This window comes from Andrographis paniculata, unplaced genomic scaffold (assembly GCF_009805555.1).
Source record: "Andrographis paniculata isolate CXL003 unplaced genomic scaffold, ASM980555v1 Contig55END, whole genome shotgun sequence".
Classification (NCBI taxonomy): Eukaryota; Viridiplantae; Streptophyta; class Magnoliopsida; order Lamiales; family Acanthaceae; genus Andrographis; species Andrographis paniculata.
Genome location: NW_026137590.1, coordinates 515672 through 542434, shown reverse-complemented (window position 1 = coordinate 542434; position 26763 = coordinate 515672). Strand labels below are relative to the sequence as shown.

Sequence of the window (26763 nt, the reverse complement as noted above, 5' to 3'; positions counted from 1 at the left end):
TATATTAGATGGTACGAAATAAAATTTTATATTTAAGCAAATACACTTTTAATCATTGATTTTTGCGCAATTTGCGGTGCAAAAACCAAATTGTAATTTATTTATTTTTTATAATTGCATATTTTATTAAAAAAAAATATATATCATTTAAGAATTTTGTTTGTGTTGATTTTTTTAAAAAAGGAAATCGATGAAAAATATATGAAATTGATATTAACTTTTTTTTAAAAAAAATAAAATAAAATTGTTAGAAATTATTTTTGGTAAAGAAACAAACCCTAAGAACTTTTTTTTTTTTTTTATCAAAATCAATTAATCACGACCCAAAACAATCCCAATCCCAATCTATCAGCACTTTAACCACAGCCATATTCAAAGATAATTTTTACGCCAATCACATCGGCGAAGGATGCTCCGTAACCAGAAACAACCTGTAATGTAGAGATCGAAAAGCCTCGGCGATCCATAACAAGAAACAGTTATAAAAGATATGCTCCTAATTCGACAAATAACAGAACCCTATAGTCGCGCTTCATTTTGGTATTTATTCCATCTTTCCTATCAATATCCATCTGTTCTGACAACTAAACACAGAAGCTTTGATCTACAACAAAGTACACAAGCAATTTGATCAATCAATCCTAAACATTAAATACAAACTCACCGCCGGCAGCTTTCTCGATGGCGCCCGACTGCTGTGGATGGCGCCATTCTGCATCGTCGACCAAATCCCGACCACTCGATGGAGCTGAAGAGCTGTAAGAAGATAAAAAAGAAACATTAATTACAAGTAGAAAAGATTACATTCATTAGTTTAAGTATAAAGATCTCACCTTGATTTCGACATCAATTTCTTGGCATCTTCGGTTGCTGAAATTGCGGCGTACACCGCGAGTTTTTTCACCTGTATACCGATCGAAACGTAAGGCTAAGATCGCGTATTCAAACAGAAATAAACGAGTAGATACACCGTAATTAGAGTTGTTAAACCAGCCGAGCAACCTCGAGTATCTGTTGTTCGAGTTCGCCTCGAACTTGTTAGCAGTACAAGCTCGGTTCGACTCATTAAGAATTTGAGCTAAAATAGTAGTTCAAGCTCGTTTATAGAAATAATAACTTTTTAGCTTGGCTCGTGTATTCTATAAATGAATCGAGTCGAGCTTGGCTCACGAGTTATTCGATTCGTTTAATAGTTCTAGCCGTAAGTACCTCCAAAATGTCCTGCTTTGACCGGTGGTTCTGAGGGAGCAGCCGAAACTCCTTCGTCAGTCGAATGCACTCCTGAATGTTGTCGGGGGACACAAAATCGAGAGCAACCTTCGTGCAGGACTGGCAATAGAAGTGGACGACAACAATAAGCTTCCGATTCCAAAAATTACGGTCGATAATTTTGAAAATGACTGCGCAACAACTCACCTGTTGGTTCCTCACTTGATGAGGACAGCCTGCGGGAATGAACACAGCCTCGCCGAGATGCTGTTGGAACGTCCAAGGCTCAATATCTAATACGCAAACAAAATATTCGTTAGTAACACGTCGTTTTATACGACTGTGTGCATAATTTGTGAAGAAATAGTTCGTACCGTATTCCTCCTTCAACTGCTTCTTGTGCTTCTCGTCCAAATAAAATATCTGGTCGTGGATCGGGTGCGTAACCTAAAGCAAAGCGCAAGAGTCGAGTTAGTATACGGTCTAGAGAGTGAAAGATAAAATTAAAATCGGCACTCACAGATTCGACCGACGAGTTGTTATAATGCCGAAACTCTTTCTTGTGTTTCAGCAGGTATTCCGACAGTTTCGGCACGTCCTCCCGGCGGAAGATGTCCCACAGAGCAGCACCCGACGCCGCATCAGATTCGACGACGGGAAGATTGGCAGGCTTGCTTTCCGGAGGGTAATCCATCTCGATGAACTTACCCGGCAGTGACTCCATCCCGATGTCCGACCACGTCTGCGGCAGCACCGGCCTAATGCTATCGAGAATAAACTCGTTTCCTTCGATTAAGCTTTCCAACGGCCACGAGTTCGACTCGTTGTTCCATTGGAAACTGTAGTTTTCAAAGGCATTATTATCGTTCTGCATCGGCCAGCCGGTTGATACATTTCCGCTTGCAGTTGTCGCCGTCGTTTCCTGTCCCTCTTCAGAGACCTTGTTCGCCTCTTCGGTCACTGCTTTCTGTCGCTCTTCGGAGACCGTTTTCGACTCTTCGGTCGCTGCTTCGTGTCGCTCTTCAGAGACCCTCTTTGGCTCTTTGGTCACTGCTTCTTGTCTCTCTTCTACGACACTTTTCGATTCTTCGGGCTGAAGTTCCGTCCTCAGCTTGTCAATTATTTTCTTCTGCCACTGGGGAGTCGGCACCTCAGTCTTTTGCGTCAATATGTTCACCTGAACAAACGCAAATATCATAGCATTACGATGTTATTTAGCCATAAAACGTATTCAAAGAGCAAATTCTATGGCTACATACAGCATCAGAAACGTCACAGTGGAGCTTAGCAATGGAGTCGCCTTTGCCGAGTTCTTCCGGGTATCCGTAGGCGATATAGGTTTTGGGTCCCAAGTCCGGCTTCAACGCCCAGTCGGGAAGCTTCGTAGCAAGATTCATGAGACCAGATCTCGGATGAGTATAGTCGCCAAACGGAAGCATCGCCATGAATTCAGAATTATGCCTCGGCAGACATTCTTCGAAATGATTTGCCGGAGGCCAATCCTTCAATTTCAACATCTCGGGCCAACCGCTGCGATGCTTGCGCCCTTCTAAGTAGCCCTTGAAGAACTTGTTAATAGTAATCTCAACCTGTAAAATGTACAATATATTACACGAAGCCCTGTCATAAATGCTATCGAAGAAACCGAAGAAAACAACCATAAATACCTCGCACCAATCCAAGCAATCGATAGCCTTCACCGTGAAATCGCCTTGCTTCAATTTCTTACTGGCGTTCCGGAAAGCTCTCAACATTACCGTCGGCTCCCAGCTAAGACCGGAAGCCTTTTCATGTGCAGCGCGAACTATGACGGGTTCGCCTCTCCGCCAGTGCATTTGGAAATGTTCGAGCTCAGTATCTTTGAGTTCCACGGCATTTGGACAGTACAAAAAGTTATCCCAACTTGAATCCCGGAAAGCTGCTCGTCTTACTTTGGAAAAATCATTTTCCGTATGGGGAGGGAAACACCGAAGGCATTGTTGAGAGAAGCCCATATCCGATAATTGAAAATGAGAAATGAAATCATCCGCAGCCGTAACTAATCTCTCCACGCAATAAGGATCGAGTATCCGTCTCAGTACTAAATTTCCCGTTCCGCAGCCCCCGAGGTGTTTCGGAGGACACGGTATGTTCCCATCAATCCTAGCTTCCCATTTATCTAAATGCTCATCGGAGGAAGCAACCTCGGTACCTCCTGGTTTAAGACCTTGTCTGAGTTCCTGACAACAGTCGAGACACATGTCGTAGGAGCATTCACGGTTGGGGCAGCTTCGGACGAAATTGACAATAGATGTCTTGCAGTTATCGCTGTAAACAAGAAGCAGACATAAAATAGTCGGCAGACATAAAATGCACCAGGCCCGACAATATAAGAATCTTGGCGTGTTTTATTTAGACCATAAATGATAGAAAATCAACCGAAAAAGATAGCCAGAATATACCAGTAGACTCGATCATCTTCTTCGAAGATTGCTAACGGTATATCTTCTTGCCTTACTTGAACACCTTAATTATTGAAAGAGCATAGAATTATATTAACCATCACGAGCATTAAAGGAAGCCACGGCGCAAAACACTTTATTTAATATTGTGTACAATACCTCGAATGACCGCCTCGGCATCTAGTTCAGTTCTCTGCTCGAGCTGTATTTGCCTCAGGAGTGGCAGAATGTAGTGCAGCATATACGAATATCGTTGCAGCTTGATGTTCTCGTCAACTTCTTTCCGGTAACCCTAAATGAACGAGATTGTGAAGAGCAATAGAAATAAATAAGCACCGGAAATTAGGAAAAACATTGAGGCTGCTACAAACCTTTACGGGTACTACTGCTTGAAGGCAAGCTCTGCAATTGCAATTCCCACAGCAAAACGGGCACTTTTGTTCGAGTTCTTCTTTCGACTGCTTGGGATACCTAAGATTTCGCAAGGTTTGCAAGTGTAAGTGTATAAAAATCTACACATGAATTATATCACACTGCAGCAGCATCAGCAAAAAAACTTCGATGTATGTAGAATAATAAGCACCCAACAACAATGAGATCTTATATTTATGTGGAAGCTCAGCGATCTATTATTATGCATATATTTGCTGCAACGAAAATGGAGATCAAGGCAGCCATAATCTTCATTACCACTTAGCAATGCAGTCATTGCAGTAACGTTTCTTGCGGCAATTTGTACACAGAACAATAAAATCTCTATCCCTCCTCAGGCATTGATGGCAAGTTGACACCAATCTGCGCTGCTCCTTTTGTGAGCTATCGTCCTGAAAAATAATGCATAAAGGGAAGTGCCATTAAAAATGAATTGTTGGTAATAATACAATACCACAGAAGCTGAAGGTTATCAAAGTATACATTATAGACGAAAATATTGAATAATACTTATTACTTTGGGCAAGTACAGTTACCAAGAGAACACAACTATACAGAGCAAAAATATTTTTCTTTCCTCAATCATCGATTATCCTTAAACAATGGTCTAATATATTATAACTATGTTAAATAAAGAACAAAAATAATAATAATAATAATGGCAGAAATCTTCTTATAGAGATCTTGTCATAGCATTCTTTTTAACAATTACCAATAGGAGAAAGCAAAGTTGCACATATTACAGCCATAAATTATAAAATCCAAAGCTCCATGGACACTATCACAGTTAATTCCATAAAATTAACCAACAACTGCCGTGATCAATAATTTCCTTTTACGAGAATAATTGGAAGAGATAGCCAATAGGCATCATTACTACCAAACTGCACTGAAGAACCAATAATATCGTAAACAGAACAATATCCAATACGGGCACACACACGTGGCAAGGAAATCCAAGTTACTACTCCAAACCAATGGAAATTAAAATTTTGTAAATAATTATATGATCATGTTCTACAACGGGTATGCTAGGACCCACACTCGATCTAAGATGGCACTCTGGAATAAATAGCAATCATTAATTAGCGAGAAACCGATCGAGATATTAATGTAAAGAGCTGATCCTAGTACACATCTTATTAAAAGGAAACCAATAAAACCACAACCAATGCTACTAAAAAAATGATCTATGTAAACAGCATTTATAGGTAATATTCTTTGTCGGCGCAAAAAATCAGAATGGGGGTCATATGTTGAACACGTATCAAAGTTCTTTGTATTATGTCCTTAATTGATCAGAGCAATCATATCTACACTCCGCAACGACCATCCAATTTAGGATAACTAAAATCTTTTATGTTACCGTTCCTGTCAAGAACTAAAACTTGTCTTTTTATTGTTAACTACTTAACTCACGAGAATAACTAATAAAGCATAAGCACGTGGCAGGCATTAAAGAAAAAGAACCTCACCGACATTCCCAAGGCGGATGACTTTCTCTTTCTGAGACTGCCATTACGTATCTTTGTTCCCATGCATGCAGATTCATAGTCTTCGTCAGAATCCGAAGGTGGGCTGTCCTCCTCCTCCTCATCAGACACATCTCCTACATTGATTCTAGATATAAATCCAGCACGTCCACCTTGATCAACTTCTGGTGTCGTTGAACTTCTATTTTTTGACCACCCTTTTTGCCTTCCTCTGCCACTTCTTATAGCAAGGGCTGTATTATCATTGCTGGCAACATTCCTTCCCGTTTCCTGTGACGCTAAAATTGCAGATCCATCTCGATTACTATCATCCAAAGCAGTAGTAGTAGTAGTAGTAGTAGTAGTCCAGGAATCCTCTGGACCAACCATCTGAACTGCAGCCTCATCGCCATTCCTATTGATGGCAGAAAGAGCACCGGCCATCCCCTCAGTAGGCATTTTGATAATCTCATCTATCTTCCTTTTCTTGTTCTTTGAGCCCTTTGGTCGTCCACGGCCACCGGAACTTTTGACAGTGGTATCACAAGAAACTTCACTACCAATGATGCCATCAGTCTTTTCTCCCAACACGATTGCTTTCTTCTTCTTGTTCTTGGAGCCCTTTGGCCGTCCACGGCCACCAGAACTTTTGACAGGAATGGAACAAGAAGCTTCATCAATGCCGCCATCAGTCACTTTCTTCTTCTTGTTCTTGGAACCCTTCGGCCGTCCACGACGACCAACAGTTTTAACAGGAGTATGAAAAACACCATCACCACTAAAAGCACCAAGCTGTAAAGCCTTGCCCTTTCCAGCCTCGTCCGCCATGGCTGCCGCAACATCCCCTCCCAATTCAGCAACATTTCCAGATATTAGCACCGAAGCTCCTTGATCGCCATCGCCCATCCTCCCATCTTCAATCCCTTCACCTCCTAACCCTCTGAAATCCTCAAACACCCCTACCCAACTTCCACCAACATAACTATTGTACAAGACTCTGGCTTGATAAGCTGGAAAGCTACAGCCATTCGATGCCGACTCCATTGCCTCAATTGCACCAAGGATACCTAATTCCTCACCATTGAAAACCTCCCCACTCGCTGGAACTTCATAGCCCAAACTGAGTTCCTTCTTGTTCTTCAAACCCTTACCCCTTCCCTTCTCACCCTTCCTAACTACTCTATCACTGATCCGCAAAATCTTCTTCTTCTTCCTCCCCCTTTTCTTCAAACCCTTCCCTCTCCCACTCTTCTTCCCCAAAACCTCAAATTCACTGTCGCTGCCATCGTCATCTCGCTTCCTCTTCCGATCACTGCCCTGAGAAGAACTCCCGGCGCCATTTTCACCAATCCCTAGTTTCTGCAACTTCCTCTTCTCCCCATGTCTCTGCACTGACGAGTTGTGCTTCTCACAAAGCGTTCCTCCACTCACCGCAAACAAATTGCATCTCCACATTCCGCAGGCGCTAAGTTGAGCGCACCTCAACCCCTCATCGCCGCCGCCGCCGCTCGCCATTCTCCCCCAATTCGACGAAATTCTTAGCGAGAACTAAAAAATGAAATAAAAGGCCGAACCCGAATCCCTAGCCCTAACCCTAGCTGCGAAAGGCAAAATCTACGCCAATTTAAAGCAACAAAAAATTTTGGAAGCCAAAAAAAGAAAAAGAGGCGCTTAATTCAATTCAGGATCGAGGCGCAACAGCTATACCAACACCATTACCACATAATCGTCGGTGCAGAATTAATTGCATTCCACTTACTACCTGTCAGCAGCAATGATGCGGTTACTGCCATTGTAGCGCTCCATGGTTTGTACACGTATTCCGAGACGCTGAAAACGGAGATTACGTGCATCGCCTTGTCGTCGAGTGTCGTCAGCAGCCCAAAGGCGAGCGAGTTTGTCCATTCTTGACTCGCGACTATTGAAGAGCTTTTGAGCGCGCCCTGTGCTGTGGGGCTGCCTGCAGTTCTCTACAGTTGGCTAGGTTTTTGTTAAAGCGCGAGTCTTAGTGTAACTGCAGGGAACTGCAGGAATTGGCACTGGAGAGGGGGCGATGAGACCGAGAGTCGAGTTTCGTGTGTACGAGGTGGTTGAATCCAGCCGGAAATCCCGCTCTGGCTCAGACATATGGTACTGATTCGACGTCGTCTTGAACGGAATCTGAATCTGAATTAATTAATTAATTAATTTTAAAATTTATTCCTCAATCCATTCTTTCAATTGATATTCATATCCATATCCATTTCAGTAACAACCGAATGAATCATTATATTGACATTTGACATAACATATCACATATTATCAAAAATAAAAATAAAAGCAGAGTTTGTGCTTTTAAGGATTTAATTTTTATTTGGCCACTGCCCGCCCAATTCTTGCTTAATTGGGTAACAAACTTTTTTTTTTTTAATTTAAAATTCAGCAGTACAACAAAACACATAGTGTATTGTCAATACTATTACAAACAACAAACTGTATGTATATATATTAATATAATACAAAATATAGTATATAAACTAACAATAAATACTATAATGTTATATAACACACAACAGTTATGAATATATTATATATGTAATTATGAACAAATAGCATGTGTTTATTACACACAATATATGTAATAAAAAGATATGATGTGTTGTCTTTAAACTATTACGTCTCATGTCACTTGTCACACACATGGTTCACCTAGTGTGACTTACCTTTCAGACCTAGCTTGTAGGGTATTAGGTTCGGTTGGGGTTTATCCAGTGCGCACTTTCGGGTAGCGACTGCAGGTTCCTAAATCATCAAAATAAAAAAAAAAAAAAATGTATTGTTGTCCCATAAGAGATAGTCTCGTGGATCACGAGTTCAACCTCTGACGCCTCCACGTCACCTGCGCCCTTGGTTGTAATAAGTTAGATTGTATGGGCAAAGCTCAATAACCAAAAAGTTGGCCAATAGCCCAAAATCCAAAAGATATGTAATGTCGGCAACAGAGCCGACAACAATGAGTACGGTTGGAAAGTTCGGTCCGAGTATGATACAAATGAATTAAATTTTGTTTGTCAATAATAGTTATTTGAAAAAAAAAAATACATAAAACATATATTTTTTCTATTGTAATTGATTGGATCAACTCGATACCTCTGTGATATTGTTCGTTTTGGGCTGAGCCCGCACTACTTTGTTGTTGAACTTCTTTCAAAAGGCGAGTTTTGCACCAACATATTCCCATAAAATATTATATCAAGTATTTATTTTCTATGATTTTCAAAAAAAAATTGAAAACATAAAAAAAATAAAAATATCTATATGAACAAAAGCTTAAGACCTAGTGTTGATAAATCCTTATTCCTGCGCCACCCGCCTATGGTAGTCCTCATAAGTTTGTGTTGTGAGAATCGTAAATTATAACCATAGCAGTTCATGATCGTATTCTCCTTTGTTCTACTTATTTGTTTATTTTTACTTGATTAGTGTTGATTTGATTTAATAAATACATAATTATAAAGAAAGTAGTACATAGGCATAATTTAATACTATAATATATAGCACTTATTTTTTACGTGCATAATATATATCGTGATTTTAACACAATATACAAAATATAAAACAACATATGTCATTTTTCCTCTGAATAAATATTAATTATTTCAAGTTAGTGTCTTAATTTAATGTAATCAATACAATATCAACTTGACCAAATCAACACCTCAATTGTTGCATATTCATGTAATTAACTTGCGGAATTATTTGTTTGATATAAGAGAACATTAAATTATACGAGAGTTTTAGAAAAATATGCTCCTCATCCGTCCACTAATAAATTTTTTATTTGACTTTTTACGTGAATTAAGGTAAATTAGTATTATATATAACGTAATAAAATATATAACATCTATTTTTCTCTTAAAAATAATATAAAAAAATAAAATTAAAAATATTTTGATATCTAATTGAAAATTATTATTATTATTATTATTATTTAAAAAAGAAAATGTAAAGTTTGATATAAACAAACTAAAAGGACATCATCACTCTGCTTAGTTTCGAAATTGCTGACTCTAGTTGATAGTAGGCCCAACCCAAATAAAATTATAAGTCAAAACTACATAGGCCCATCATAGTCCACCAAGTCCCAATATTGGTAGGTTATTTATCAAAGGCCCAAAAAGTAGTTCAACAATGGGCCCAAACATCAGCTAAAATGACATAATTGAGCTTAAAATGCAATACCAAACCCATTATAAATTAAGTGAGCCTTATTATAGAATTTCAGGCCCAATACACACAAGTGGACGCTATAAGACTTGTTTTTCTTTTTATAGAGCCGGCAATGGATCGATTCGGGTCGAGTTCGTATCGGGTTAAATTACTCAATCCTAACTTGACATGTTTATTATCATGTGGGGTTCGTGTTAATCCGTTTATTATCAGTACGGGTTCGTGTCAACCCGTATACATAATCGGGTTGAAATCTTTGACTCAAATCCAATTATTTCGTATCGGATCGTGTCGGGTCAGTTTTTGCCGGCTCTACCTTTTTCTGATTGTCATTAAAAAATACTCATTTTCCTCTTTAGTAAAAAAAAAAATAATAATAAAACATACAATTTTTTACTATATATATTTTTTATTTTTTATTTTATGATAAAAGATAATAAATATACCCTATATTAAAATCGGTGCCGCATATGTGATTGGTTTCTCTGTATGAATCAATTTTGAAATCGTCTAAATTTCGATAAAGCATATGTTCAGCATTTTATTTTTTATTTTTGTATCGAGACCAATGGAGTTGGGTTGCAACTTATAAGGTATGAATTTTTTTTTTCAACATTCAATGTGAGACTTGAGTTTGTACCAAACATAATTATATTTACAACTTTAACTCCGTCGTGAACAAGTCCAATTTTCGACACCCTTTGTGAATATGTCTCATTTTCGATTTTATTGTTGACTTCTAACTCTGATATTGTTGACAATTTTGGCTACTGTATCTTCAATCTCTTTTATACAAATCCAAATTGTTTATATAATACCACCTAGATTTAAAGGTGATAGATATTTTAGTTATTTAATTTGTAATTTAAATTATTAGATTATAGGATTTGTTTTTTTACTATTTTAAATAAGAATATACTATTTTTTTTTTCACAAAAATATCAAATTAATATACTATTATTTAAATAAAATTCAAATTTAACATTTCATTTTATATCAATTTCAAACTACAATCGTTATTAAGTTTTTTCAAATTATTCTCACATAAATAAGGCGCAATTGCAAAAATAAAATTCTATATATTTTAGATTAAAAAAGCAAGAAAGGATTTGGGACTGAAGAAAATATATTAAAGCTTGAATTCTCATTAATTACTGCTCCCTCCGTCCCACATAATTTATCCATATTTTCTATTTTCGTCTTTCCACATATCATTTCCTTTTAAATATGAATCACTTTTAAATTTTATAATTTTTTTAATCTTAATTAAACTATTTATTATCTTAATTTTACCTAAATTCTCGTATCTACTGTAACACACCCAAAATATATGGGAGGAAGGGAGTATAAATTTGGAAGAAATTCGAATGAAACTCATTAGTTAGAATTTAACCCATTATTTATTATAATAAGCTAATCTAGAATTTGAAAGAAATAAAAATACTTCTTCAAGTAGGTAAGTTAAATAAAATAAAACAATACAAGGAAGGCAAGCAAAATAATGTCACATAGCTTTTTCATCCTAATTTTTGGTGCAAATCTTAATCAATATCTAAGAAAAAAAGAGAGAGAAAATAAGAGCGTATCTTGATCATATTTCATCCTTCTATAACAAAGGTAATAAATACTAAGCACATATTTTGCAAAAAAAACACTTCGTCTTGCAAGATTCAATTCATAATATGACATGAGCACAACACTTATATACAAAACATGTTCTTGCAGTGTAACAAAACCTTCAGTAATATTTAACCATCACTCCGACAACAACGATTGATCGCGACATTTTAAGTATTCTTCGCGTACCTGGTAGAACCTCGTTGCTGCCATTTCTAAGGATCCTTTGATCGTCTCCCTCTCCTCCCTTAACTTAGCGATCTCTAGATGCTGTGTGATGTCCGTGTTCTTTAGAACCGGGAATATTACTTCGGGTTCCCTGAATTCAAAAGTACTCGGTAAGCATGCAATAGTTAATAACACAAGTGCAAAGAGTTACCCAGTTTGAGAAGCATGTACCAGTCCCCGAAACCAAGAAGGCCATTTCCTTTAATTATTCCTCCGTCCAAAGACACGGCTCCATTTTTAATAAATGCTCGAGCTCCCATCATCAGTGACTTGTGAGAATAAACTTGAAGCTCGCCAAAGATACCATAAAATAAGGTCTCTCTGAGACCATGTCCGCTTGTCGTCTTCCAATGTGAAAATGCTGCATCAATGTTGATCATATTGACTGCAAAGCCTAGAAAGCCCGGTGGTGTCGCACCGTTTTGCATTCTTGGCAGCCGCAAGGCTAGCTGTTCTTGAGGATCAGCTTTAGGTGCTGAGTTGAATGGACTGCAAGTAGATAGGCATTTTAAAACAGTAAAAAGGGAACTTCATTTTGTACACACAATGCTCTTTTGAACTTTAATATCATAACACATGAATCTTAATACGTTCAATGAACAATAGAAGTGAAATGAGTGCGAACAAATTGTGTCCCACTTACCGAAAATAATCAAGAGACACTGTATAGAGACCTCCCCCAAGATATTTTCCATGGTTTATTTGATTAGCCTCAAGTGTTTCAGCAGTCGAATAATTTTTGCACACTATAGCACACATTAGATGGTCGCCGAGATACAGTGCCAACATCCTGCGCCGTAAAGGAATTACAGTTTAAATTAATGGGAATTGTCTTCTATAGGGATAACAAATGGGAAGGTACGGGCGTCAACCTGCTAAGCTGAATGTTACCAACATTTCCAAGAAGCCCGACTATGCCAAGTATGTCATGAGGACTAAGTCCTGTTGGTATTTGACCAGGTATTTTCTGGCTAAGAGCAGCTGCAGATTGACATTTGCTTGTAATCGTTTCTAAAACGATCTCTTTCCCACAAAGGCCAGAACCAATACGACAATCATAAACTATAGATGCCAGAAAGATATCAATGATCAGAGTCATTATAAATGTGTATCATCATAACATAGGATTTATTGGCAGTTTGTACAAGTAATATCTTTAAGCTTGTGCAATGATTAAAAAAAAGTGAAATACTATCAAGAATTGATTTAAGAAAAATTGTGCCCTTGTCACCTGCAAGATCTTAATGATGATATAACATTCGAGAAAAGAAAATATTAAAAAGAAGAAAACCTTGCAACTCAGATGCATTTTGCAATGCTTCATCGATAATCTTCAATTTTGATTGAAACTTGTTCATAGTCATGGCAGACTCAATGAGTTCGTCTTCTATATCCTGATTTAATGGGGAAAAATAATCCCAATGAGAAATTTTATAAGAAACAGTAATGCGTGAACCGAAACTACCGTAAATAACTAAACAAAAGGCCTTTCAGGTTATATGTCATATGTGAGGACAATGATATAGTGGTAGCATCTAAGGACCACAAAGAAGATTATCAATTTATATAAATAACCAGATTACCTTTTTGCTAGTGTTCTCAAAATTTGAAGTACTGGGTGACTGATGTACCGCTGAGTGTGCTTGAGGAAGAAATGTCAAATCTTCACAACGGCGTATACTAAGCTGATCCTCGCTCTTAACATGAACCTAAATATATGAACTAATTCATGTGAGGACTTCCTGGTTATGAACTAGATGGGGGTAGGGGCTCATATTCAGCAAGCATCAATAAGCAGATTATCAACCTTCCTGCTTTTAAATGAAGTTTGACTGCAAAATTTCAATTCATAGAAACAACCAGATTACCTTTCGGCAAGCACTACCAAAGACAGACGAGTGTTTTTGAGGAATAGCAGGCAACTCTTCACAAACACCATGGGGTGAAGACACAGGATGTATTGCATCTCCATGAAAGCCTATAGGGCCTTGAATCTCATGTCTGGCACTCTTAACATGAACCTACACATGTATGAACATGTGAGCAAGAAAATATATTGAAAAAGGCGGTAAGTTATTGTTAAACTGTTGCAACCTGTATATCTGACATAAGCTCAGGATAACAAGAATGAAATGCGGAAAATGAGAAAATCCCTTCTTTCTTGGGGAGTGGAATTGAATTAATGGTACAACGTCCATGACGAAAGGGGTACTGCAGAGAATCATCAATGTCAAGCGTATCGGACTTAATTTTAAGAGTATGGTACAGGCCGAGTTTCTCATCATGATGGACCCTTTCGTCAACAAGACCTTCAGAATCAACTATCTCAAAGACAACATTTTCCAATTGAGAACCAGCATCAAGGTTCATAAATTCCTGACATAGGCCAAAAAACATCATTGTAATAGGGCGCAAGAAAGTAAATAGCAACACACAAAAAAACAGAGCATACAGTGAAGCAAATCATAATAAGAACTGCATTGAGTTAGATATTTCTATTCTTTTGTTCCCATGTTGACAAGATAATGTTCAAAGAACACAAACCTTTGATACTGTGCGCAGCTCTCTCAGTTCAATATGAAAGTTCCTCTTGAAAAGGACTTTGTCTTCGAATGACAGAGAAATATAAGCTGTACACTAATAAATGCCACTCAGAACTATCTTAATAAAACTGGCCAAAAAAAGTAGTGAACACATACCCAAAACAGTTAAATGACCTAAGTTATGGCCTTCCAACAATCTAAAGTTTCATGCAGGGAAAGATAGAGATGCAAGAAACTGAAAATATATTGGTGTCTAATGAGACTTATCATAGGTACAAGGGCTTGGAGACCACTGCGGAACCATACAACTATAGAACTACAACAGTAATAAGCACATACTATAACATATATTGGAGTCAGTTGGAGGCAGGAGTCATCTTTAACCAAAGAAGTGAAACTCATTCCTTCTAGCTGAGAGTAATGCCTTTTATAATGAAGGCTTAGAATAAGCCACAGAGTGATTGAAAGTACCGAAAGAAAGAAGTAAAGAACGAAATTGCGCACCATCTTTGCCATATCCCTTGGACACTTTAAGGGCATTGCTGACATTAATAAAGCCATTACAGTCAACCTATCAATGTGAAAAACTAATATGAGGATAGCAAAAATGGCATGCATGATTAAATTACTGGCTTGTCAGACTGTCAAAATTATTTGTGCAGCAAAAAGAGAAGACTACAGTTATTCTTATAAATAACTATATCTTATCGCTACTGCTTAACAAATCATTAACAAAAAGTTCTCAAGGAGTATCTATAATAACATTTAAGATAACTGAAGGCACCTTTAAATATATACTCCCATCCTCAAGAAGAAATCTTTTAGCTTCATAGGAGAACCCATCTAAACTCAATAAAATACGTTCACCTTCTTTTACATGGTTACCACACTCATCAAAAATCTGCACAAATGAATGAGCTATCCATTTCAACATTTCCCACATAATCTTAACTTGTTCCAAAATGACAACATCATATCCATCTAGAAATAAAAAACAGTGCAAAAGGCATACCTCGAACCTAAGCTCCTCAATACTCTGACAAGGAATCAGTTTCTTTTGCAGATTTGGTGGATGGACTGTGACTCTTTGGGGAGTTCCAGGTAAAACTGTCAACATGAAGGTTCCCAGTGAGTACCTAGTTGCTTCATTGAAAATGAGTGCAGAACTTCTATTCCAGAGAATTGAAAATTTTTAGAAAACAAGTAACACCACTAAGTACCACGGCAAGGATGGACAACAGAGAAGGACCCATCAAGTGTTTTTATGCTGATAATAGCTTTGTAAGATGGTTGAATAATATCCAACTTATTGCTTTTAAAACCAACAACCTGCAAAATTGAAAATTCACAAGCATATACATTTTTGGATAAGCATAGTATACAGAAGACCATCAAACACTACCTCAAATATTATCCTTGATTTATCAAGTGATAGGATTTTCTTTATAGTGCACGAATGATCAAGCTCTTCATTTCCACTGGAGCAAAAATTGATGGCCAAATTTGGAACACTAGTGAATTTTACACTATTTCCGTACTTATCAAAGCATGCTATATGTAGACAATCAGCAGATGAGGAGCCAACCCTGTCCAATCAATTAGGAAAAAATCACAAAATTTAAACCATTCCTACTAAAAGGAACACTAAATTGACATTCACTGTGAACTATAAGTGAACATAGCCGGTCAGATTAGGATTATAAAAATACAGTATTTCTCCTCAACAAATTAACCATAATTAGACACCGGGCCCACTCAACAAGTTGGCCATAATTAGGTAGGTTATAATTATAAAAGGATATTGAAGTTGACATTAAGATAGAATCCAGGCAACAAAACTCAACAAGTTAACATAATTAGAAGTTGGCCAGGTGATGATCTCTCCATCTATATGAAAAATGATGAACTTAATAGTAAAAGGATCCTTAAGTTGACCAGTAAGATAGAATCCAGATCCATTCAACAAGTTAACCATAATTAGAAGTTGGCCAGGTGATGATCTCCAAATCTATATGAAAAATGGTGAACTTGATGGTTCTTCAACATATTCCATACACAGTATGGTAAATTGTTATGGGTTATGTATCACCATTCACTGAATTCCATGTCCCATTGTACTCGTAAAATTAATGTTCATCGGCTACTGACAAATTCAAACATACCTATTTTACCATCATATAAAGTTTGGGGATCACAATACACGACTAGAATGCAACTGTGCTGATACTCCCTTTTTTTAACATAAATCATTACTGCTTTTCAAAGATACATATAGTGGAATAGAGTTGTGATCCATCAAAATAAGTGACAAATGGTTAAAAATGTACAAGAAAATAAAATTAGTCAGTAATCAGCACACCTAGAGGAAACCTAGACAATGAAGTCCGCCATAAATAAAACTGATGCTCTATGATCAAAACAGTTGAATTATTGTAAGAAAACAAAGATGATTTATCAATGACAAGCCACAAAAGGACAAAAGATAAACACTCAAGGTCCCTCACCTGATTGTGTATGGATCATCGTCATGCCATACAACTTTCCAACTGCCAGTATCAGCACGTCCACGAACTTGCAATACATGTTTAAGCGTTACATCCCGAAAATTTGTCTAATGAATTAAGTTCCAAAAACAGTATCAAATTAAAGTTGGATCAATTGAATTTTTCCATTGAAAACGAATGTTCTAGAAAGCTTACCAGGGACAATAGAAATGTTAAGCTGCCAGCTTTCTGGAAGAGGTCAGGGAAATTTGATTTTATTGGAAAAACAAATAATCCATGAAGCCCCTTGTGAGATGAAGGTGTTCCCACAGAAGAAAAAACAAATGCATTTTCACTCTTATCATCAGGTTTGAATTGTACGTGCAGAGTCATTTTTCTATCATCCTTAACAATAAATTTCTGGTCCAATCTCTCAGAACTGTTTTCAAAATTGAAAGCTTTCGGACGGATAACTGCAACAATGTTCTCTGGAGGAGCATCTCCAGCTTTTACATCAGCAGGCATTCCCTGTTAAAGTGAAATATGTAAGGGAAAAAATAAAAATAATAAAAAAATACTAGTCTTTAAACACTTGCAGACTTCTTCCAATGCATCACTATTCAAATGATTAAGTCTTGTCACCATGTGAAATGCTAGAAAACCAAAACCTTGCAAAATCTGGAAATCATAGAAAAGTGAGCAAAAATAGAAGGTTGTCTAACCCCTTCGATTTCCAGATCTTGGCAATCTATGTTCTGTAAGAGTTCAATGGCAGAAGGCAATTTCTGAAAATGTCGCTGGGGCTTATTCTCCCACTCAGTGTCATCAACTGCTATCCACTGTCATCGACATTAATAGAAAAAGTTCATCTCATCTTGAAATCACAATTCAAAACCGAATAAAAATATATAACATTCATAATGAAATCTATACAGATAAATACACTTCCATGGAAATTTAAGCACACATGTGAAACAATGAGAAAAGTATCACAAAATCCAAAAGTAAACTGTAACATGGCTGTGTATCACCTGAAATTTGACAGGACTGCTTGTTTTTCTTGACATCTCATCACACTGTTCAACCAAACAATAAGAATCAACACAATAACTTTCATTGCAGCGACTCAGTTATTGGCAGGAGCTTCACAGAACATTGCATAAATATTGAGCATGAAGATACAAGTATTGCAAAGAGAATAACTAGAAAAAAAAATCAAAGAAACTTAACATCACAAAGTTTATTTAATTGATCAAGTCTAAATATAAGCATAAAACAAACATAGGAGAAGAAAACATTTAAGTCCAATCACAATGCAGCTTTAAGGCCAAGGTCCAATAACTTCCATAAAAGGCAACATATGTAATACCCTGTAAAAATACTTGCGGGAAGTTTGCCGGAACTTGCGGACTTCAACGCCGGAGTAGAACAGTATTATTTTAGGCCTAATTTATTTTGAGCTTTTGGTGTAAGAAATTAAGGAATGGGCTGTAAATTAGGAATAAAATTGAGTTTAGGGTAAAATAAATAATAAATTAGATTTAGTTTATCAGTATCTCTTAATTTAGGTATCTTTATCTATAATTTGTTAAAATATATGTAGATTTGATAAGATATAGCGAGTGTCTATATATATATATATATACAGAGGATGAGTCCAATCTTTTATGTTTAATAAAATAAAGAAAGAACAGAGGCAGCACAGCAGAACGCACGACTGCCAGCCAACCCCTTTTTTCTTCTTTAGATAGATTGATATGTTCTAATCTCTAGACCCCTTGATATTTTTCAATATTCTTGTCAAATGAATTTGCCCGTGTTAGGTTTTGCCAATTTCTATGCTTATGTGAAGATTATTATTGGATTTTAAATTGAAAATAGTGGAATTTATGGGAAGGGTTTGAAACCCTAGTTTTGCCCTAACCTAGTTATGGTTTTTGGAAAAAGATTTACGATTATATTTAAATATTATGATTTTTGGAATTAGACTATGTCTATTGTGATTGAAATATTTTTTGAATGTTTATTTGGCGAAATAAAGTGAGATCATAACGAACTTGTTGGGTCTAATATCCTACTTTGCATGGTTAAATGTTGACAATTGGAATATTTTGAGTTTAAAACACTCTTTTTGAAATTTGCCTAAGAGCATGTTGAGTATTTGGCCAAATTGGTAATTGAAACTACCCGTCGAGTCCGATCAACTCGTCGATTGTTTGGATGATAAGACATAGCCTTCCACCTCTGTGCCTTGCAAACACGTGAGGGTATACCGGTATTTTAGGATAACTAGCTAACCTTGAACTAGATCCCGAATGGGCTAGGTCGAGGGATCGAGATGGCGGATCCCTTTTTGGGTGATTCCGAGGTGCCCGGCATTCACGATGGAAAGGTCTTTAGACCGTCATCCGTGATGGAGGGTTGGATTGCGTACAATCCCCTCTTGGTATGTTATATTGGAGACTAGAGGGTTGTGGGCCGTATGGCGCCTCTCGCAAACTAATAATAAATTAATTTACGTGTACTTTGGATTCCGAACCCTTATGTACACATTGTGGAGTTTCTTTTGGGGGTTATGACCCTATGTTTGTTATGTGAAATTATATGACGTGTCATATGAAGTAATAAGGTTGGAAAACCGGGTCGAGCCGGCCCTGATTAAGGCCTAGTGGAGTTTTCTTCGTAACGTGCTCATCACTATTATTTGAGAATGAAAATGAGGTATAAGGTAGGCGCTAAAAGACTCGTGTGTGTGAGTTATTCTTATGTGATATGTGTCGTCTTATTCAAGTGTGATATGTGTCGTCTTATTCAAGCTATCTTCTTCAAATGATTTTATGGCATTATATCGTATTAATTTATCTTCGATTAATTGCGCTTACTCAAACGTTGTGTTGACCCTCTTCTTACAACCTGTTTGTAGGTGATCATGTTTCAGTTATACCTAAATGATGCATCCACGTCATATGATCCATCGGGGGAACTATAACTACTTTATCTTCTAAAATATTTTTGAAATCCATTATTAATGTTTAATAACTAATGCCTTTTGAACTATTTCCAACGTATGCTTTTGACTCGAACTTTATTTATTTAAATAATAAGCCAGTGCGCTTTAATTCTAAATCTCTAAATAGTTATTTTGTAATGGTTATTTTAGCCTTAGCGCCACAACGTAGGGCTAGTTGGTTGATGAACGAGCCTTACGGTGTGGCATGACGGTGACGTTCCGGTTTGAGCCGGCTGGGGTGTTACAACATATCTATGCATGGGCTTTGGAGGATGGTTTCCACCAAATGGCAGAGTTCCTAAAAAATTTAAGTTGCCAAAATGCTTGGCATGGATAGAATTCTTTTGTAATAAAAAAGGTAGTACAACAAAGGGCAATAGGACCTTGGTTAGAGCATCCGTTACAGTCACCTTTGTCATTACCTTTATCAGTGTGTTTTCAGTTTTTACTATAACAAAACTCATTGTCTTTAATAAGAAATACAGTTATCAAAATTTATTACCTTGACGAACTTATTACCTTCAACAAAAATAAATTAAAAATTATCCAAAAATTATCCAAAATCTTAATATTTAAATTTAACATAAATTATCTATAAATATATTTAAATTTCATTAACCAATTATCTACATTTTCATATTCAATTCAACGAAATGGCTAGTGAAATATTAATTTTTTCAATCAGTTCTTAGATCTATATAGATTAATATTTAAAAGTTAAAATATAATATTATATAAAAATATTATTAGACAATAAAATATAATCCCTCCGTCCCGGAATAAGGGTGGCGTTTGCTTTTTGCAAGTAGATTTTTGAATATTAGTATTATAATGGATTGTAGTGAAAATGACGAAAATACCCCTATTAGTATTGTGTAATATAAAAGTAATGGCATTTGTGTAATATAATGTAAGTTGGAAGTGTATTTATTATGTTAGGTGGGTAGTACAATTACTAAATTAGTAAATAGTAACCTTGTTTTGGGACGGACGAAAATAGAAAATGACAACAGAGGAACTATAAAAATATGTATAAAAAAATAAATAATTTATATATATTATGTAATAAAAATATATAGAAATAAATAAATATTGTGGATCCTATAAAATAGTCAAGGTAATGTGTTGGAGGTGATTTATTATAACGAGTGATAAATGGAATAGTATGAATATTGAGATTAATATGATGTGGGTGAGAGAGATAAAAGAGATAATTGGGTAAAGACAACAACTATAACGGATGTTCTTATGGACGTTAAAAGGACCGACTCTGGGCAAGTGCAAAGTGGGCACTCAATCAGGGCCATCTCTGAAGGAGTAGCCCACAATTGTTTAGTACTTTAATGAATATATATTATCAAAATATTATATTTGTTATTACCTCTCACAATAAAATTTGTTATTTCAACTATCTTGCATATGTTTTTCAGTACACAACTTTTCAGTAGTATGTATGCTACTGATGATTGACGGAATATCTCATCCAACAAATTAGCTAAGGACAGGAAACTAGAATCTCTTGTAAATTTACTTGACTACATATGTGATATGGATATGTATTCCAAGCAAAGGAGTGGATCAATTAGTTTTCGATATAAGAAAAAAATTCCATTCTATGGTAAACTCTTGATAGACAAGGATAAACTCATAAAGACAAATTTAAATAAATGGAAGCCACCTGGGTGTAGTAGGCTTTGTTCTTTTTAGGATTATGTTTGTGTTTTGTTTTTTTGGTTAAATAATTGTTGGATATGATATTTTGTATGAAAATTTATACATTTTTATCGAGAATCGTGAGGCTCCATAGTAAAAGATAAGGAAAAAAAAAACCTCGAAGATTAGAAAAAAACACACGTGAAATTAAGAAAAACATTGAGGCTGCTACAAACCTTTATCGGTACAACTGCTTGAAGACAAGCTCTGCAATTGCAATTCCCACAGCAAAATGGGCACTTTTGTTCAAATTCTTTTTTCGTCTGCTTGGGATACCTAAGATTTTGCAAGGTTTATTAGTGTAAGCGTATAGAAATCTACACATGAATTATATCATACTACTGCTGCAGCATCAGCCAAAAACTTTGATATAATGTCGAATAATAAGCACCCAACAACAATCAGATCTTCTATACCAGCACAGGTATTCTTAAATTAATGTGAATGCGCAGCGATTTATTATTATACATATATTTTCTTCAACGAAAAGGGAGATCAAAGCAGCTATAATCTTCATTACCACTTAGCAATGCAGTCATTGCAGTAACTTCTCTTGTGGCAATTTGTACACAAAACAACACAATCTTTATCCCCCCTCAAGCATTGATGGCAAGTCAACACCAATCTGCCGTCCTGAAGAATAAATATATAAAGGAAATTGCCATTAACAATAAAGTCGAGTTGTAGGTAATAATACAATATCACAAAAGCAGAAGGTTATCAGAGTATACTCATAGATTAAAAAAAATTGAATAGAACTTATGACTTGTGGTGAGTACAGTTACCAAGAGAACACACAACTATCTGGTGCAAAAAAAGAAAAAAGATAATTTTTTTCTAGCAATAATCTATTGTCCTTATACAGTGGTCTAATATATTAAAATTTTAAAAGTATGTTCAAGAAAGAAAGAAAAAACACACACGGGCAACTTTGTACAGATATTTTGTCATAGCATTCTTTTTAACAGTTACCAATAGAAGAAAGCAAAGTTTCACATATTACAGCCGCAAATTATGAAATCCGAAGCTCTAAGGACTCTGTCACAGTTAAGTCCATAAAATTAACCAACACCTGCACAGAGTTTGTGATCAATAATTTCCTTTAACGAGGATAATTGCAATAGATAGATACTAGGCACCTTTACAACCAAACTCCACAGAACAATCTTCAATACGGAGACACACACACACATAGCAAAGAAATCCAAGTTACTACTCCAAACCAGTGGAAATTAATATTTTGTAAATAATTGTACGATCATGTTCTACAAATGATATGCTAACCCACACTCGATCTAAGATGGAATTCTTGAATGTATCAATCATTAATTAGCGAGAAACAGATCAAGATAATAATGTAGAGACCTGATCCTAGTACACATCTTATTAAAAGGAAACCATTAAAACTGCGACCAATGCTACTAAAAAGATGATTAATGTAAACGGCATTTATAAGTAAAGTTCTTTGTCGGCACAAAGAATCAGAATTGAGGTCATATGTTGAACACATATCAAAGTTCTTTGTAATTATGTCTTTAATTGATCAGAGCAATCACACCCACACTTCATAACGGCTATCCAATTTAGGATAACTAAAATATTTTCAGTTACCATTCCTGTCGAGATCTAAAATTGGTCTTTTTATTGTTAAGTCAGGACAAAAAATAACTAATAAAGCATAAGCAAGTGGCAGGCAGAAAACAAAAAAAAAAAAAAAAAAAAAAACTCACCGACATTCCCAAGGCGGATGACTTTCTCTTTCTTAGACTGCTATTACATATCTTTGTTCCCATGCATGCAGATTCATAGTCTTCATCAGAATCCGCCGGTCGGCTGTCTTCCTCCTCGCCAAACACATCTCCTACATTAGTTCTAGATATAAAATCACCATTTCGCCTTCCTTGGCCACTTCTTATAGCAAGGACAGTATCATCAAGGCTGCCAGCATTCCTTCCCATTTCTTGTGACGCTAACATCGCAGACCCATCTCGATTACTATCATCCAAATCAGTAGTACTAGCAACCCCCTGAGTAGTCCCCTTAATCCAGGAATCCTCTGGATCAACCATCTCAGCTGCAGCCTCATTACCATTCCTATTAGTGACAGAAAGAGCACGAGAAATCCTGACCGACCTTTTGATCAACTCATCTAACTTCCATTTCTTGTTCTTGGAGCCCTTCGCTCGTCCGCTGTGACCAGTTCTTCTGACAAGGAAACCACAAGAAACATCACCGCCAATGATGCCACCAGTCATTTCTCCCAACACAACTGCTTTCTTCTTATTCTTTGAACCCTTTGACCATCCAAGGTTCTTCTTGTTCTTCGAACCCTTTGGCCGTCCACGACGACTGGCAGTTGTAACAGGAGTAGGGAAAACATCATCACCACGAATTCCATCATTCCTTCTGGCCTCAGTGACTCCGTCAACCCGTGCTGAACTACCAATCCAGGAATCCTCTTGATACACCATCTGAACTGCAGCCTCATAGCCATTCCTCGTGATGACAGAAGGAGCACCAGCAATCCCCTCAGTGGGCCTTTTGATCATCTCATCTATCTTCCTTTTCTTGTTCTTGGAGCCCTTTGGTCGTCCGCGGTGACCAGTGCTTCTGACAGGGGAATCACAAGAAATGTCACCGCCAATTATGCCATCAGTCTCCGCCAACAAGATTGCTTTCTTCTTATTCTTCGAACCCTTTGGCCGTCCACGGTGACCAGTGCTTCTGACAGGGGAATCACAAGAAACATCACCGCCAATGATGCCATCAGTCGTCTCCGCCGCCGACGAGATTGCTTTCTTCTTATTCTTTGAACCCTTTGGCCGTCCACGACAACCAGAACTTTTGACAGGAATGGAACAAGAACCATCATAGGTGGCACCATCAGTCACTTTCTTCTTGTTCTTTGAACCCTTTGACGGTCCACAGCCACCAGAACTTTCGACAGGAATGGAACAAGAAGCAGAAAGAGCACCAGCAATCCCCTCAGTAAGCCTTTTGATAATCTCATCTATCTTCCATGTCTTGTTCTTGGAGCCCTTTGGTCGTCCACGGTGACCAGTACTTTTGACAGCTGTATCAGTATCACGACAAACATCACCGCCAATGGTGCCATCAGTCTTTTCTGCCAACACGACTGTTTTCTTCTTATTCTTTGAACCCTTTGGCCGTCCACGACGACCAGCAGTTTTAACCCTATGGAAAACACCATCACCACCAATCCCATCATTCCTTTTGGCCTCAGAGACTCCTTCAATTTTTGCTGGACTGCCAATGCCACCATCTCGCTTCCTCTTCCGAGTGACTGAGCCTAAGCTGGATTCAACCTCCTCGTACACAGGAAACTCCACTCCCTGTCTCATCGCCCTCTCCGGTGTCGATTTCTGCAGTTTCGTGCAGTTACATTAAAACTCGCGGTTTAACGAAAACCCAGTCCACTGTAGAGAGCTGCAGACAACCCACAGCAACTCAAAAGCTCTTCAAGAGTCGAGTCAAGAATGGACAAGCTTGCTCGGCTTTGCGCTTGACGACACACGACGACGAGAGGCGATACACGTGATCTGCCTTTTCAGCGTCTCGGAAGACGTGTACAGACCACGGAGCGCTAGAATGGCAGTAACCGCAGCTGGAATGTAGTAAGTGCAATGCAATTAATTCTACACCAACTATATTATGGCAATGCTATTGGTGCTGTACCTCGATCTCTGAATTGAATTAATCGCCTCTGTTTTTTTTGTTTTTTTCAAAATTGTGTAGCATTAAATTGGCATAATTCGGCTATGGTTAGGGTTAGGGCTAGGGATTCGGCTTCAGCATTTTTTCTTCCACGCCAGCGGCAATGAGGGGTTGAGGTGCGCGCAACTTAGCGGCGGTGGATTGTGGAGATGCACTTTGGAGTGGAGCAGAGACATGGGAATGGGGAGAAGAGGAGGTTGCAGAAGCTAGTAGGGATACCTAAAAAGGGCGCCGCCGGGAGTCCTTCTGGGTGTTGTAGTGCTCGGAAGCTGGCTTTTTCCTGCCATTTCTGGCAACGGTCTAAATGATTTATTTATTATATACCCTGTAATTCAAAAAGTATTCCTTTTTTTTTTTTTTATGTTTTTTACTTCCTCCATTCCAATACATTGGCACGCAGATACGACAATTTTGGTAAGACGTGATTAGTAAATAATTAAAAAATATATTAGTAAAAATAATTATATCGTATAATAAAAATAATTGTGGATTAAGATTAAGATAACTAAATATTAAATTTTAAAATTTAAAATGAAATTAAAGTGTATAATTATATTTTAAAAAAAAAAAATTGACTGCGGGACGAAGGGAGTATTAGTTACTACTCCATCCGTCTAAGTCTGAATTTTAGTAAAAATAATTAATTTATAATACTCTCTTCCCAAAACAAAGGTTACTTTTCTAATTTAGTAATTTTACTACATACTTAACGTAATAATACCTTTTTAATTTACAATATATTACACAAATGTCATTATTTTTATATTACATCGGTATTTTTGTTTGTTACTACAATCCAAGTATAAATTATTATAGATTAATAATAAGATAATAATTAGCTTAATTTTTTTAATTATTAAAATAAATGATAGAGAGTGTAAATGCCAGTTTTGGGACGATAGTTTCAATGTTAGTGGAGGAAAATAATTTTCTTTTTATATATATATATAGATATACAATCCGCACCATTCATCTGTTGTTGCCAAAAAAAAGAAAAGAAGATATGCGAGGGAAAGGTAATGCGATTTTATTATCATTAATGTTGTTATTTGTTTGATAATTTTTTTTATTGATAATATTGAATTATTTTCTATTATTCTTTATTGATAATATTTTTTATATATTTTTTTTTATAGTTTTAAAATTTTTTTGATTTTTTCTAAATTGTTTATTTTGTTGTTTTTTTTTCTGCACAACCATAAATTTGAAATTCCAAATATTTTTTATAATATTTTTTTTATTGATTGATAATATTGAGTTGTTTTGCATTTTTGATAATATTATATATATATATATTTTTAGCAGATAAAAAGTTGGGATCCGAAGAGATTGTCTAAGTATCGAAGCTGTTTGCTGAATGATTTGTTGCTACTTCTTTTTCTAAATTTTGTTTGTTTGATTATTTTTCTAAATTTTGTTTAGATTTTTTTATTTATTTCCTATCTTTTCTTTTTTTATTTTCACTATGTTGTACTCGTTGTAGTCAAGATTCTGTTTGGATGCTAAAAATTATTAAACAATAATATTCCATTATCCTCGTCGTCAAAATTGTCAAATTGATTATAATTATAAATTAAGTTGTATTCTTATTTTTATTATTTTTCTTTTTTTTTCTATGTTAACAGTACAGATTTGCTGCAGTGATATTGTAATTAAATTTTTATATTATTG

At 36.4% G+C, this 26763-nt stretch overlaps 2 protein-coding genes across 4 annotated transcripts in view; both read right to left on the bottom strand.

The window, feature by feature from the left end:
* Window positions 1–346: 346 nt before the first annotated feature.
* Window positions 347–25138, bottom strand: LOC127256297 (lysine-specific demethylase JMJ27-like). 2 transcript variants are annotated; one of them, XM_051282230.1, is made up of 13 exons: window positions 23088–25138; window positions 4341–4474; window positions 4022–4121; window positions 3810–3942; window positions 3651–3714; window positions 2877–3516; window positions 2469–2798; window positions 1730–2386; window positions 1584–1656; window positions 1417–1502; window positions 1210–1329; window positions 834–904; window positions 347–756 (listed from the first exon to the last, which is right to left on the bottom strand). In XM_051282230.1, the coding sequence occupies exons 1-13, from the start codon at window positions 24717–24719 to the stop codon at window positions 642–644; spliced, it is 4155 nt and encodes a 1384-aa protein (XP_051138187.1). In that variant the 5' UTR covers window positions 24720–25138; the 3' UTR covers window positions 347–641. The 2 variants fall into 2 exon arrangements, with proteins under 2 accessions (XP_051138187.1, XP_051138188.1); XM_051282231.1 differs by lacking the exon at window positions 23088–25138 and adding an exon at window positions 5558–7644.
* LOC127256296 (structural maintenance of chromosomes flexible hinge domain-containing protein GMI1) overlaps window positions 11334–26763 on the bottom strand; it is a 32630-nt gene continuing 17200 nt past the window's right edge. Inside the window, exons 28-39 of one of the 2 annotated variants that reach the window (XM_051282227.1) lie at window positions 15164–15258; window positions 14936–15052; window positions 14623–14722; window positions 14153–14238; window positions 13703–13984; window positions 13477–13629; window positions 13192–13317; window positions 12900–13002; window positions 12481–12670; window positions 12252–12398; window positions 11780–12097; window positions 11334–11699 (exon numbers count right to left, since the gene is read on the bottom strand). In XM_051282227.1, coding sequence (XP_051138184.1) covers window positions 11519–11699; window positions 11780–12097; window positions 12252–12398; window positions 12481–12670; window positions 12900–13002; window positions 13192–13317; window positions 13477–13629; window positions 13703–13984; window positions 14153–14238; window positions 14623–14722; window positions 14936–15052; window positions 15164–15258 — 1898 coding nt within the window. In that variant the 3' untranslated portion in view covers window positions 11334–11518. The remainder of the gene's footprint in view (window positions 11700–11779; window positions 12098–12251; window positions 12399–12480; window positions 12671–12899; window positions 13003–13191; window positions 13318–13476; window positions 13630–13702; window positions 13985–14152; window positions 14239–14622; window positions 14723–14935; window positions 15053–15163; window positions 15259–26763) is intronic. The other variant, XM_051282229.1, reaches the window with a different exon arrangement.